This window comes from Anabrus simplex, chromosome 5, assembly GCF_040414725.1.
Source record: "Anabrus simplex isolate iqAnaSimp1 chromosome 5, ASM4041472v1, whole genome shotgun sequence".
In the NCBI taxonomy this organism is placed as follows: Eukaryota; Metazoa; Arthropoda; class Insecta; order Orthoptera; family Tettigoniidae; genus Anabrus; species Anabrus simplex.
Window position 1 is genome coordinate 198404822 of NC_090269.1, and position 15390 is coordinate 198420211.

The 15390-nt window shown below is 38.5% G+C and overlaps 1 protein-coding gene across 1 annotated transcript in view; it reads left to right on the forward strand.

The window, feature by feature from the left end:
• LOC136873911 (motile sperm domain-containing protein 2) overlaps positions 1 to 15390 on the forward strand; it is a 234990-nt gene that overhangs the window by 177274 nt on the left and 42326 nt on the right. The window contains exons 7-8 of the mRNA XM_067147242.2: positions 3381 to 3493; positions 8503 to 8700. Of these exons, the coding sequence (XP_067003343.2) occupies positions 3381 to 3493; positions 8503 to 8700 (311 nt within the window). The remainder of the gene's footprint in view (positions 1 to 3380; positions 3494 to 8502; positions 8701 to 15390) is intronic.

The following is a 15390-nucleotide window of genomic DNA, read 5'->3' on the forward strand; positions in this document are numbered from 1 at the left end:
AGCATAGAGGCAAGAGGAGGGAAATGGATGACAGTGAGAGAAGAGAAGTGGTGGATGGACAGGAAACGATGAAGAGGTTTATGTTCCAAGCAGACCCAGCCTATAGTTGGAAAGTGCTCCAGATGATGATGATGATGATGATGGTGATTGTTTCGATCTGGTATCTGTCCCTCTCAGGACTTTCATATTGTGGATTTCCCTGTGGTAATTCTTATCCGTACAAACATGATCCAGTTACCATTCTCTTTTTTTTTTCAGGCTGGATGTTTCCCAGTTTTGAGCTTATTTGATCTTCTCTTTAAGTATGTTGGCTTTGAGATCATGTCATGGTTTCTGCAGAAATCCACCAGTCTTATGCCATTACTGTTTGTTCTTATTTGTACTGGCCACTTCCCTGTTACGAGGGTAATCCCAAAAATACGGTCTCCTATTTTTTTTTTATAAATACAGAACTCGGTTCGTGTGGCTGTTGGTCACAATATTGTGAAGTGTGTTTCCCGCGCTCGCATATAAACATGCGTATGCCGCACTGAGGCACTCGGTCTTTGCAAGGCAGCCGTTGAGAATGGAGCTCCCGTTGGATGTTACTGCCAAGTGGGAAGTGCGCGCAGTTATTCAGTTTTTGAACGCAAAAGGTACTGAACCGATTGAAATCCATTGCCAATTGACGGAAGTGTATGGTAAGTCGTGCATGGATTTCAAAAATGTTCATAAGTGGTTTAGAGAGTTTGCAGCCGGTTGGACTGAAATTCAGGACGATCAAAGGAGCGGGAGACCGTTAATTTCCATCGTGACAGTCGTGAAGGTTGAGCAAATCATGCGTGAAGATTGGTGGATCACCCTGGATGATCTCTTCACTTTGGTTCCTGAGGTTTCCCGAAGCGCTGCTCACAGAATTTTAACGGAAAAGGTGAAATATCGGAAGGTGTGCGCAAGATGGGTGCCATGCGTGCTGACTGATGACCACATGCGGCAACGAGTCGATTCTTCCCGCACATTTCAACGCTTTGCAGCGGAACAGGACAACTTTTTGGATTCAATTGTCATGGGTGACGTAACCTGGGCTTTCCACTTTACACCTGAGACCACGCAACAATCATGCCAGTGGCGGCATTCCTCTTCACCAAAGTTGCGGAAATTCAAGCAAACACAGTCTGCCGGTAAAGTCATGACAACTGTGTTTCGGGATCGAAAAGGGGTATTGTTGGTCGATTTTATGCCCGCTGGGACCACAATTAATGCTGACAGGTACTGTAAGACGCTGAAAAAACTCAGACGGGTAATTCAGAATCGGAGAAGAGGAATGTTGAGCAAGGGCGTAACAATTCTCCATGACAACGCTCGCCCGCATGTCGCCTGGCAAACCGTTGCTCTCCTGCAACCGTTTTAGTGGATCATCATCACTCATCTACCTACCCTATAATCCCAACTTGGCACCCAGTGACTGCCACTTGTTCCCTAAGTTGAAAGAACATTTGGCTGGAAAGCGATTCAGCACTGACGACGAGGTGAAAGATGAGGTTCACAACTTCCTGAAAAGTATGGTGGCAAGCTGGTATGACGTGGACATACAAAAAAATGTCACACTGTCTACAAACATGCATCGACCGAAACGGCGATTATGTAGAAAAATAGCTAAATGTTCAAGCTGTAAAAGGATGTAAACTATTGTAGAAATAAACAGGTTTATGTATTTATAAAAAAAATAGGAGACCTTACTTTTGGGATTACCTTCATATGTCTCTATCTCTCTTTCCCATCCTAACATCCGACTCGTTGGCTGAACGGTCAGCGTACTGGCCTTCGGTTCAGAGGGTCCCGGGTTCAATTCCCGGTCGGGTCGCGGATTTTAACCTTAATTGGTTAATTCCTACGGCACGGAGGCTGGGTGTATGTGTTGTCTTCTTCACCATTTCATCCTCATCACGACTCGCAGGTCGCCTACGGGAGTCAAATAGAAAGACCTGCACCTGGCGAGCCGAACCCGTCCTGGGATATCTCGGCACTAAAAGCCATACAACATTTCATTTCCCATCCTAACTGCGCACTAAAGTCTTCAATTAAAATTTTTGTGTGAGTTTTTTTTTTTTTTCTGATCTAGAAGTTCCCAAAATCCATCCAACTCTTCTTCATGTTCTTTATTAATTTTATTGTTAATTGGGGCATGCGCATTTATTATTGTGAATATTTTATTTGCAGCTTTTATAGTTAGTGTTCAGAGCCTAGGAGATGGTGCTTTAAATTCTATTATGGATTTGATTATTATTCTGAATTATGGACATTGCTTTCTTACTCTTTTTCCTGATATTCCCTTGTAAATTCTATATCCTTGTGATTCCATTGGTTCCTGATCAGTGCTTCTTATTTCTAGAGCTGGTTATTATAATCCCTTTGCGATTCATTTTGTCCATCAAAATTTTGAGTTTCAATGGTAGTATGATGGAATTGATATTGTGTGTTGCTAGGTGGTTTATCTGTCCTGTCTTGAGCCTACATTTTGATCTTCTGTCAGTCTTAGGTATTTTCAGATACTCCGATTCATCTAACTTATCTTTCAAGTGACTTCCCACTGTATCAGAGTGCAGTCTCCCCTGGCTATTTCCAGGCAGTGGATTTTTCCTTAAAAGATTTCCTTCCATGTTTGACTTTCAAAGGTAGTCAACCATATATGGAGCAAGCTCCGAGTTACAACTACGGTTGTTTACCATAGAGATTGTGTGTTTGGTCCGCGAGAGCTGTTTTATTTTGCTCAAGTCTGCCAGCAAGCCGGTGATGAACCCCATATCCACCACCTTGGATGCACCATGTTGGAGTATTTCCCCTCCGCCTGCTACTACAGTGTAGTAGGTTCTTGGAGATTGCATTTCATTGAATATATATTTAAATGAATGTTCTAAAAGTATGTTACTCATTGAGTGTTATAATATTTTAAATAAACTCTGTAACTTCACATTTGTACAGTTTTTACAGTTAGCACAGTGAGTCAATCATTCAGTATTAATGTCCTTCACTCTCTTGTTTTAACATGAAATTCTTATTGGAATTCATTTATAGATTCTTAAAAAATGTTAACAAATGTTCAAGTAAACACTTATGAACAAAATCTTGTGTTGAAAAATCCCTTAATGAGCTCGAAACATGTATGAGAAATATTCTGTGATGAATTGACTATTTGATAAATTCTCTCAAGTAATGTTGATGGACTGATGTTTGTTACCTTTGTTTAATAAGACTACCTTCCTGGCATGTTCAAGCATATTAATAAAGTGCTCTTTGTATACTGCATAATAATATGAGAAATGGGAATGTGCTTGGGTGATTTTCATTTTGGCTGTGTCAGTATTTTGTCAAATAAGTATTAATTTTATTCTGTGTTTCAGATATTTCTCTTGACATCTCCCCTCCAGATGCAATAAACTTCACTAGTGATGGTTCAGAAGTGACCGGAAGTATTACACTGACTAACAATGATGAGCAAATTATTTCTTACAAGGTATCATGATAGTGCTCTTGTAATAGACTACACATTTTTTTTCTCAGTGCTTATCAGTGGTAGTTTATTAGTAAGTTGGAAATCTCAACACATGAAAATTTGTGCCACTTTCTCGTATATTTTTAAAATTAAAATGTGAAATAATCCCTCTAATTTTCTGAAAAATATAAGTTCTGCCATGTTTGTTCTTCATTTCTAAATATGAACATAATTCTAATTGTTATTCAGTAATGAATTATGATTATCGAAAGAATGGCCGGAGTTACCCCATATTTTGGGGTAACTTCGGCCGCCATAAAAATAACTGAAACAAATTTTTCTTTGATGTAGTGTTACTTTGGCCACTGTGAATGTTTTTTAAAAACCTGCAGAACACCCAGTATCAACAATCACAAACAAATTAAAACGATTTGTGGTTTTATTTAATCGTGTCAGAAACATACATTATACTTACAATAATAATAATAACAGGACAATAATAAATCTGGTACTATTATCATTAATCACTTTGGCAGGTAACGATGTGATTTAAGCTCTCCATAAATACAAAATTAATTAAATGTGGTGTGACCAGTAAGCGGCTAATTTACATGCTTCCTTGGTAGCGTCCATCACATTCTGGAGAGAGCAAGTATTTGGACACAAGTTACAAACAAGGAGATGGCTCATTGTCTGTTCTTCACCACATTCACATAGAGTGGAGTCACAGACAAAACCCCACTTTCTCATGTTGGTCTTTGTTCTTCCAACTCCTGAACGCAACCTGTTGAGCGTCTTCCATGTTGACCAGCTTTCCTCGTGGCTTGGAGGAAGTCTTTCGGAAGGCGTCATCCATCCTGCAAGGTGGCTGGATCTGGAACGCCATGAATTCACTCTGAAGTTCGATGGTGATTCAGTGAGGCTTTCAGTTGTATGGAGAAAGCTTTTCCTTGATTTGAGCCGTTGGGTTGCTGGATGGTACCCATATAAAGTATGGGTCGTCAGGTTCAGTGCTTTAGATTTCTCCAGTCTGGATGCACAATAACGACATATATCTGGAGGTGGGATACCTGCTAGACAATAAACTTTATCAAGTGGTGTAGATCTTAAACATCCTGTAATGAGTCTGCAGGTTTCATTTAAGGCGACATCCACTTGATTAGCATGACTAGATCTACACCAGACAGGGCAGGCCTATTCTGCTGCGGAATAACAGAGGGCTATTTCTGATGTTCTTAAAGGGAGAGGATGCGTCCCCCAGGTTGAACCCAATAACTTCCGGATAATGTTGTTCCTTGAAAATACCATCCTTTTGGTATTCAGACAGTGTGTTCTATAGGTTAGTGCTCGGTCAAGAGTTACTCCTAGATATTTGGGAGTGAAGCAGTTTTCTAATATTTTACCTTCCCAAATTGCTTGCAATTTTTTCGCTGTCTGTCGATTTTTTGGGTGGAAGGCACAGACTTGTGTTTTTGATGGGTTTTGTTTTAGTTGGTTCTCCTGGTAATAACCACTTAGAATTTGTAGAGCATGGGAGAGCTTCTCTTCAACTAGTTCAAACGTTTCCTCTTGAGCTGCCAGAGCGACATCGTCTGCATAAATAAAGCTCTTTGTCCCTTTGTGGGCGAGGCTGATCATTGGTGTAGATGTTGAAAAGTATAGGTGCCAGCACACTCCCTTGTGGAAGGCCATTCTTCAAGTTCCTCCATCTACTCCTCTGGCCTTGGAATTCAACAAAAAAAACTTCTGTAGAAAGCACTCAATCATTTGGGTGAGTTTATAGTCCTTAGTTATACTGTGCATTTTACGAAGCAGTATATGGTGATTAACTGTATCGTAGGCTGACGATTTGTGGTGAAACAGAAGTATAGTGATCAAATTCACATTTTCCATAAAGAAGAAACTATTTTATTTAGCCTAAGAGTACAAGCATTTTATGATATTACAAATTACATGTTACATTGCATAAATATTTGTAATGGTACAAAAGATTATAAATAAAAAGTATGAAAATCATAAAGCCCAATTGTATGGAGAGAAAAGGAAAATGGAAAAGAAGCAATCTTGTAGACTGTTCTCATAATACACTGTCTTCTAAATTAGAAAATATCTGGGCTGTCAATCAAGTTCTTGAATGTGCATCGTCCATGTCAACTGATATCAGTCTATTTATCATTGAAAATGGGAACCGTCTTTCCCCTCCCTGTCGGGTTAAACTTCCCCGTTTATTGTTATTGTGGCTTTATTAATCTCTTCTAAAGCATTCTTGAAATAAACAGAATTGTAATTAAAATACCTGTGGCCATGTAATGTTTTCCTGTATGTTCTTGGCATGGCTGAAGTTACCCTGGAAGAGGACAAATTTTATCACAAAACTATTCCCTGAAAAACCTATTTGAATAAAATGCATCAAATTGGGTTGATCAGTTACCAGACGTACTTGCATTTTGATCCCATAAACCACTGGAATGGAGAATCGAATGCTGGGGCTATTGAACAGTTTGTTTTCTGCTGTTACCAAACAAGACAGTAGTCGGGGCTGCAAAATAAATTGACTCAAAAATGAGCCCGCAAATGTTCTTTGGACTACCAAGTGTTGATAGAGCATTCTATTGTACGTGCATTTTAGTTGTTGCAAGTGGTTCATCTTTTTCAGTATAGGAGGCAGGAGAAAATAAGTGTTGCTATTCGTCAGTGGCCAAAGTTACCCTGTATGGCCGAAGTTACCCCACTTTACGGTAGTAGGAAATGACAAAGTTATTGTGTGTTACAGAATATTCATATGTTGATGTGCTAGAAAATGGTAAAATGAGTCGTCTATTTGCAAAACCGGCTATCTCCAAATGGTTAAATTTTTTAGGAGACCAAAAAAATGTATAAAATCTAAATAAAGAGATTTAGAATTATTTGTATTTGCTATATCACTTATAAATAGCATTGTTTTAATCGTATAATTATTTGAAATATTTAAAGTTCTAATTTGGAGATGACTGGGTTTGCACCAAACTAAAGAAACTGAAGGAATGAAAATGTACAAAAAAAAGCTTTATTTAAAAGATAACTTAAAAAATCAATGCAGTATAAAAAGCCAATGTATTTACAGAAAATGAACCAGAATTAAATTTTCAAAAATTAAACATTAAAAAACATTAAATTAAACATTAATGTCATTGTCTACACTGCACTCACATACATTTCCCTCATTTTCTGGGTTGTTTTGTGTAAGGTTATTGTTATCAGTGAGTTCTTTGTAAAACTTAAGCACTTCAACATTTCTCCACTGAGTCCCAAAATGTTTAGTCAATAGAGATTCAACATCTTTTGCCTTTAAATTCTTTACTATTTTACCAGTATGTATAACTTTTGGATTCATCATCAAAACATGTTTGCCTTTCTTACAAACACCTAATTTTGTTCCGTCTATTCTGTAGTTGGGCTCACCTTGATTTAACACTGAATTGCCTCCTTTTGATTTGGTCAAAATGACCCTTTTCGCAGCAGAAAATTTGAAGTGCCATTTCCCTGTAGGCTTGAAAATAGAAGTAACTTATATTCTGTTTTCCAGTCAAAGTCGGGAACATTGTCATCTTTTCCTAGATGCAATAATTTGCCATACTGAGAAAGAACATTATTAAATTCCTCAGGTTGTATTAAAGTTTCTATTTTCTTTGTTTTTCAGTGAGCCCAAAAACTCTTATCGGGTGGTAAAAATGAATGGCCTGTCACAGGGAAAATTAAATCAATTTCCTTAATGCTTTTAGGTGCCTTTGTGACAAACCAAAAGGAGAGCATTGATACCATAACAGAATTTTTGTTCTGCCTTCCACATCGATCATCAAAACAGCTTATAAAATGAAACACTGGACATATCAGTAGTATTTAGCTTATGATAAAGCACTGATGCTATTTCATCACCTTTTTCTGGCCCTTTAAGGTGTCACTTCATCAACAGTGTCCATTTTTCCCAATATAATTATAATAGCTACACAGTTCTATGATAAAAACCACAACTTTCCTTACAACAGAACTATAACACCTACAATAGTCACCATGAATAAGCTGTCCTTTCCCACACAATTGCTGCGATTCCTCTGCCCTCTAGCGTTAGAGGAGATGGCCGGTATTGCAACTCATAACCATGCGCGGATGGCCGTGTTTGCAACTCCAATGTTTAAGTAAATAAGCTGGTTGGAGGCCGAGCTTGCAGCTAATAGTTTGCTATCTATTGTAAAAGTGAACAGAGAACACATTCAGAACAAAAAGTGGATTTCAATTTTTTTGGAGATGGCCAGTTTTGCAAATAGACGACTCAAATGCAAACTTACTTATTTAGCTTCTTAACTATGGCATTACTCTTATGTAGATGTCTAACAGGGGGAAAAGATTGCCCATACTTCATTTTTTTAATTTTCAAATTATTTTTATTAACTTACAGTTCATGTAAATATGTACTGTAGATTAGAGTAGATGTAGAATGTAGTAGTTACGTAGAAATGAAAAGGTTAGCTGTGGCCAGCAAGCACGTGTGGGATGACATTGGGAGTACCAACCTGCAGGATCTGGAGGGACAGCTGCAACAACTGTGGACGAACTTGCCTTAGCAGAGGATCCAAAGGCTGTTTAACACCATTCCGAACCACATAAGGGCGTGCATTGCGGCCAGAGGGGTGTAACACCCTACCAACTTGGCGCCAACATTCCACCTGTAACTGCCAACACCCTCGTCTCTTTCATCCCGTATTGTAATCAGTTCAGTAAAGGCACTTGGTCTTTCAGCATACGTAGTTTCATCCACTTTCAACTACTCCTTCTGGGGTGCTTAACTTTCTCTGTCATGAAGTGTGTGTATATTTTACCCTGTGCTTTATATTCCTTCTTTTCCATTTTGAAAATGTCCTGCACGGCATGAAAATATCTTCTAACCAGCAACCTCTGGCACAGATTTTTCTGTTCTTTTTCTTTTAATTGTCTAGTTGATGATTACAAATATACTTTAACGTTGGGTTTGATAACTTCAACTCTCTTTACAGATAAAGACAACATCTCCAGAGAAGTTTCGAGTTCGTCCTAGTACAGGCGTGCTGCATCCTTCTGATTTAGTGACCATTAATGTGCTACTCCAGCCTGGCTATCAAGTGTCAGGTTTATCTCGAGAAAAGTTCCTTATTATGAGCCTGGTGGTTGATTCTGGGGATCTCAATGCTCAAGAATTAGCTGAGCTCTGGAAGGTATGAATGAATGGCTGCTCTGTTTGGAATAATGCACTGCTCTTCTTTCAAGTTTTATTTTATGTATAGGATTCTGGTAATCTGCTTCCCCTTTACTTAGTGATTATATTGTATAGTGTAAGAAACTTCAAACTTGTACAGAAGCAATATAGAAGCAATATTGATGATAAAACATTTAAAAAACTCCCTCCCTATGATGAACAGCCAGTTGTCTTTGACAATCTGGATGTTAGTGATCTCTTCCAGATAACTTCTGATGAACAGCCAGTTGTCTTTGACAATCTGGATGTTGATCTCTTCCAGATTGCTTACCTTCTTGAAGAATCCAACTCTATTCCTCATGTTGTTGTTGTTGTTTCCATGACCACACCATATTAGGGTGTTGTTTCCTTAACTTTATCGTTTACCCTTTACTTGTAGTTCAGGATTTTTGTCATGATTAACTCACAGCCTTTAATAGTCCCCTGCCACATTTGCAAGGTAGTAACTTCCAAATTAATTTATAGAGCATTTGTTCTACACAGGAGAATTCCTCTACCCTTGGTCAGTGGCTCTCTTAATTCAGGTGATAATATTGTTTGCTCTCAGCAGCTAAATGCAAATGTTCTCATTTGATGCTACCTATGAGACAGATCCTTCCAGTTTGCACCATTGCAATCAAGAAATAGAAGTTTGTGCACCAAGGTTCTCTTCCATGTTAATATGTGCAATATATAGATTTTTCCATCTTCAAAAATCCATTTGGTTGAGCTGACAGTCTTCAACATGGGAAGTTCAATTCAGGAGGAACTATCTCGTGGTCAGCCTGAAGTCTGCTCTGAAGTAAGAAATAACATAGTATAGTAGTCTTTCAGAGCACCAAGAGTTACAGGCAGTAATAACTTTTACTGTAGAACCATGTGAAATTTTGTGCGCATAATATTAGGGAAGCAACTGCAATGTTTCCTTGTACTTGTATGGTCAACAAAGTGAACAGTGGTTTGAATTTGAGTGCAGATTAGAAGGCATGGCATTTCTTGTTCTGGAGATACTAATTTGCGTTATTGATAGAAAAGTCTCTACAGTCTTTCTTGGAAGATTTTATTGCTGTGTGGTGAAATAAAAGCTGTGATACTGTCAGTATTTTAGATTGTACTATTCAGGAGCTCATAATGAGATGAATCATGTGTATGGGAGGGAGGTTGGTAAAACTCATGGTGGATCAAAATATCCTCATGATTGGAAGGACACCTCTAGTACACTTTAACACAGGGGTCTTAGTAATTAGTGATTAAGAAATTGTAGTCTGGAATTTTACTGGCTAACAAATAATACAAAGATAGTTTGAAGGATGAAGTTGAAATTTTACTGTTGGCTGTCCTAGAAATTTTAGTAATCATCTGGTGACAGAAACAAGGATGGCAACTAACATAGTGTTCATGGTTTTTTCTTTCCAATCTTTGTCCCAGTAATTAAAAATATATGTACACCACACAGGTTGATAAACATCTCACACTAACAAGAGAGAGAGAGTTGAGTTTTTTTTTTTTTTTTTTAAGTGATCTATGTCTTAGAGAAAGTATGAATCCATTTTACTCCAAAAGTGGTTCCTTTTCATGGGTCTAGAATGGCAAGACCTTTATTCATATCTCCTTTGTCTCCTCAACCCGAAGGCTGGTGGGCAGCATGATCTTCTCCCAATGACTTCCGCTCTTGAGCCAGGTGTTTAACTGGTCGGGGCACCTTCTTTTTATATCATCTAGAAATTCTGTTCTTGGTCGACCTCTTTTTGGTCTCCCTTACACTTTTCCTTCGATCAGTAAGATTCATCAGGATGAACGACGCAATAGATGACCAACCCAGCTGTTGCGTTGATAGTCAGTAGTTGGTAACAACGAGCGTTTCTCTTCCGCTGTATTCAAAACTTCATCATTTGTTACCTTACTTGTCCATGGTATTCGTAGGATATTCATATAGTGATACATTAAAATAATTTTGGTATTTGCATTGTACATGCCTTCCATATACATATTTCCAGTTGTTTTATGATGTTTTTATATTGTATAATGAACATATGAGGAGCAAGAATTATAGTTCTCCCCATTGTTTTCAAAATTGTACCATGAAGGTGTCACGAATGAAATTGGTACTTTGAGACTAGGAAAAAAATTACTTGATTAATTTCAAGAAGCAAGAATATAGAATGTGAAAATATGCTTCCTGTTTGATCCAGTTATTCCTCTGCCATTTATTATAATCTGGAATTACTATCATAATTTACTGCTTGACAAAGAGGATAACTGTTCATCCCTGTATTCATGGAGAATATAAAGACGGCTGAAAGTTTTATTTGCCACATTTGTTACAGAATCAGTTACCGTAGGTTATTTTCCGGGGCAAAGCCAAGCTTTATGGGCTATTCAGCTTACATATATACTTCTGTCTTCTTTTCCATCAGCATTTGTCCCGTTTAGTGTTGTATCCCCTATGATCTACAGGAATATAGGAAAGAGATCGACAGCATGTATGAGCAGCTGAGAATGAAGGTAGAAACATAACAAATGGCATCTTAGTATAAAAAGGAGCAGCAATGCAAAGGAGGGATGGGGACAAACACAAATGTACAAAAGAGCAAGGAAATCTCCAAAATTTGCACACCGAGCTCGATAGCTGCATTCGCTTAAGTGCGGCCAGTATCCAGTATTCGGGAGATAGTAGGTTCGAGCCCCACTATCGGCAGCCCTGAAAATGGTTTTCCGTGGTTTCCCATTTTCACACCAGGCAAATGCTGGGGCTGTACCTTAATTAAGGCCACGGCCGCTTCCTTCCCACTCCTATCCCTTCCTTGTCCCATCGTCGCCATAAGACCTATCTGTGTCGGTGCGACGTAAAGCAACTAGCAAAAAAAAAATAATAATAATAATAAAAATTGCACAATCTCATATTCATAGATGGGCTTTCTTCTTATAAATCTAGACTTTTTTAGACATCGACCCTGGAATGGCAAAGTATTGTAAGCAACATTTTTGTCAAAATTGAGGTTACAGTGTTATGTCAATCAGACTCTGTTGCACATGCTGGCAAAGTATCAAATGAAGCGTCAAATGAATCTAGTAGTCCCTGTGTATGAAGGAAAGGGTGATAGACATAAAACTGAAAATTACAGGCCAGTAAGTTTGACATGCATTTCATGTAAGCTTTGGGAACGCATTCTTTCTGATTATGTAAGACATGTGTTTGCGAAATTAATAACTGGTTCGATAGAAGGCAATTCAGGTTTAGGAAAGGTTATTCCACTGAAGCTCAACTTGTAGGGTTCCAGCAAGATATAGCAGATATCCTGGATTCAGGAGGTCAACTGGACTGTATCGCGATTGACCTATCTTAAGCTTTTGATCGGGTGGATCATGGGAGACTACTGTCAAAAATGAGTGCAATTGGACTAGACAAGAGAGTGACTGAATGGGTTGCTATATTTCTAGAAAATAGATCTCAGAGAATTAGAATAGGCGAAGCTTTCTGTCCCTGTAATAATTAAGAGGAGAATTCCTCAAGGCAGTATTATTGGACCTTTGTTTTCTTATATATATATGAGTAAAGGAATGGAATCGGAGGTAAGGCTTTTTGTGGATGATGTTATTCTGTATAGAGTAATAAGTAGGTTACAAGATTGTGAGCAACTGCAAAATGACCTCGATAATGTTGTGAGATGGACAGCAGGCAATGGTATGATGATAAACGGGGTTAAAAGTTAAGTTATAAGTTTCACTAATAGGAAAAATCATCTGAGTTTTAATTACTGTGTTGATGGGGTGAAAGTTCCTTATGGGGATCACTGTAAGTACCTTGGTGATAATATAAGGAAAGATCTTCATTGGGATTTATTATTTTTTTTTTTTTTTTGCTTTACATCGCACCGACACAGATAGGTCTTATGGCAATGATGGGATAGGAAAGGCCTAGGAGTTGGAAGTGGTCGTGGCCTTAATTAAGGTACAGCCCCAGCATTTGCCTAGTGCGAACCTATTATCTCCCGGATGCCAAGTTCACAGCCGCGCGCCTCCAACCGCACTGCCAACTCGCCCGGTAAATGGGATTGTAAATAAAGGGTAGAGATCTCTGCACATGGTTATGAGGGTGTTTTAGGGTTTGTAGTAAGGATGTAAAGGAGAGGGCCTATAAGTCTCTCGTAAGACCCCAACTAGAGTATGGTTCCAGTGTATGGGACCCTTACCAGGATTACTAGATTCAAGAACTGGAGAAATCCAAAGAAAACCAGCTCGATTTGTTCTGGGTGATTTCCGACAAAAGAGTAGTGTTCCAAAAATGTTGCTAAGTTTGGGCTGGGAAGACTTGGGGAAAAAGAAGACGAGCTGTTCGACTAAGTGGTATGTTCTGAGCTGTCAGCAGAGAGATGCTGTGGAATAACATTAGTAGACAAATAAGTTTGAGTGGTGTCTTTAAAAGTAGGAAAGATCACAATATTGCCCCCTTTATTCCCGGTAGGCTCAGCTGGAGAGCGAAAGTCCCAGGCGTGGATAGTTCGCTGTCTGGCTTTGCTTGCTTTAAAAGGCAGGAAAGATACAAGAACTGACGACAATCATAAAAATAACATTTAAAACAACAGGTTTGACATTTATTTATAAACTAGCACTGAAACACAAAATTCACAACATTTAACAATCAAATCTTGATGGCTGTTACTCAAAATTCTTCTCTGCAAGTTGCCTGAGATATAACACCATCGTTCTCCAACACTTTCGAAGCTGAATTTTAACTGAAAAGTATAACAAATTGTTATTAGCCTACATCTGGCTTAAATAAAGAAAATAAATTTATGCCGTGAGGATCACCTCTTAATAATGGTGAAATTATTTACAAGTTTTAAGAAAATTAAATGTCAATGAGCTTTCATGGCTCTTAAACGATCCTATGCCATCCTAGGCTATCCTAGATTATCATGTGCTTTGATGATAACATCTACACTCTCACTCTCTAAATAAATTAATTAATTATGGCGTCATTGACTTCACAAAAGTCTATCAGAAAAATTATAACAAAGTCGTCCTATTCATGGATAAGTTTCATTTACACTATTATTAGTATCTATGGTTAGTTCCACTGAACTATGCATTGAAAATATATTTATTATAAAAATTTTAATTAAAGCATGTCTATTCCAGACTTATTATTAAATTACACTCTCATAATTATTATTTCGACGAAACTCCTTCAATATTTCACTGAATGATAGGTGTTATTAGTTGATTCTCCTTATCTGACGCTCATCAGTTGGTACCTAGCACACGAGGGCGAAACGCTGGCAACCAAGTATGAGTTAGCTGGAAAATTTATAATGTCCAATAACGGACCATTTATATTGGTATTATAAATTTACTCATTCAGGACAAATGTTTCAGATTCCCTATGGGAATCAACATCTATATCATCTGATGGCCAAGCAGGCATCAATTTTTAGTGATGAGACAAAGTCTCTTAGTGCATTGGCACTGCCGGTGGCTCCAGTTAGCCTACGCAGTGGCCTCCACGGTATGCACTGGGCAGCGTATTGGTAGGTGTGCTAGGTACCAACTGATGAGCCCACCCTAGCACACGAGGGCGAAACGCTGGCAACCAAGAATGAGTTAGCTGGAAAATTTATAATGTCCAATAACGGACCATTTGTATGTATGTTGGGTATTCAGCCCAAAGGCTGGTTTGATCCTCTGCAGCTCCGCCAACAGCTGTCATAAATAGCCTAGGCGTCACTGAAGAGGCGTACTAGGGAAATGAGGAGTGAGGTAGTTTCCCGTTGCTTTCCTCACTGAGCCAGCCGTTGCTATTACATATCAGTCTGCCAAGCCCACTGAAATGCATGCACCAACCAACCCTATGAGCGATATTTTCACACCATTCATAACAGGGACTGGCTGCATAAGGAATGGTATTACTAGCATCACTCATACCTCAGTCACTTTCACATTGTCAAAGCCAAGGATGAGACTGAGACAGGTCAATGAAAGTAACAAATTTGATATAGCTCATACCAGAAGACATAGTGCACTATAAACACTACATCTCGCCAGCAAAGGCATACGGACCATTTATATTGGTATTATTAATAGTCCTATCGACAAATACTACATAACTAAGGTTATATAGTATTACATTTCCGATTATTTATGTCTTATAAATTTTTACTGTACCGGCTATGATAACAGATATTCATGAATTTGGATTTTTGTTGCTAAGTCCATATCAGTGCCGAGTCACGAAAAAATGGGTTTAATGAAAATCACTATGTAGACTCGGGGAATAAGGAACTACAGTCTACTTACATTTAATCTAGTAAGATTCTCGAATATTACAGAGTCGAAAGAAAACTAAATGTGAAGGCCTACAATACAGAAAGCTCACAACATTGATCAACAATAACATTACATTGACCATTGTTTGTTGTGATGTGCTTTGTGTCTCTGTTGCCACTCATATCCGATAGATCGGATTACTGCTGTATAGCGATTTCTTTTTTTATTTATTTGCTTTACGTTGCACCGACACACACGGGACTCATGGTGATGATGGGATAGGAAAGCGCTAGGAGTGGGAAGGAAGCGGCCCTGGCCCAAATAACGGCACAGCTCCAGCGTTTGCCTGGCGTGAAAATGAGAGAACACGGAAAACCATCTTCAGGGCTGTCGACAGTGGGGT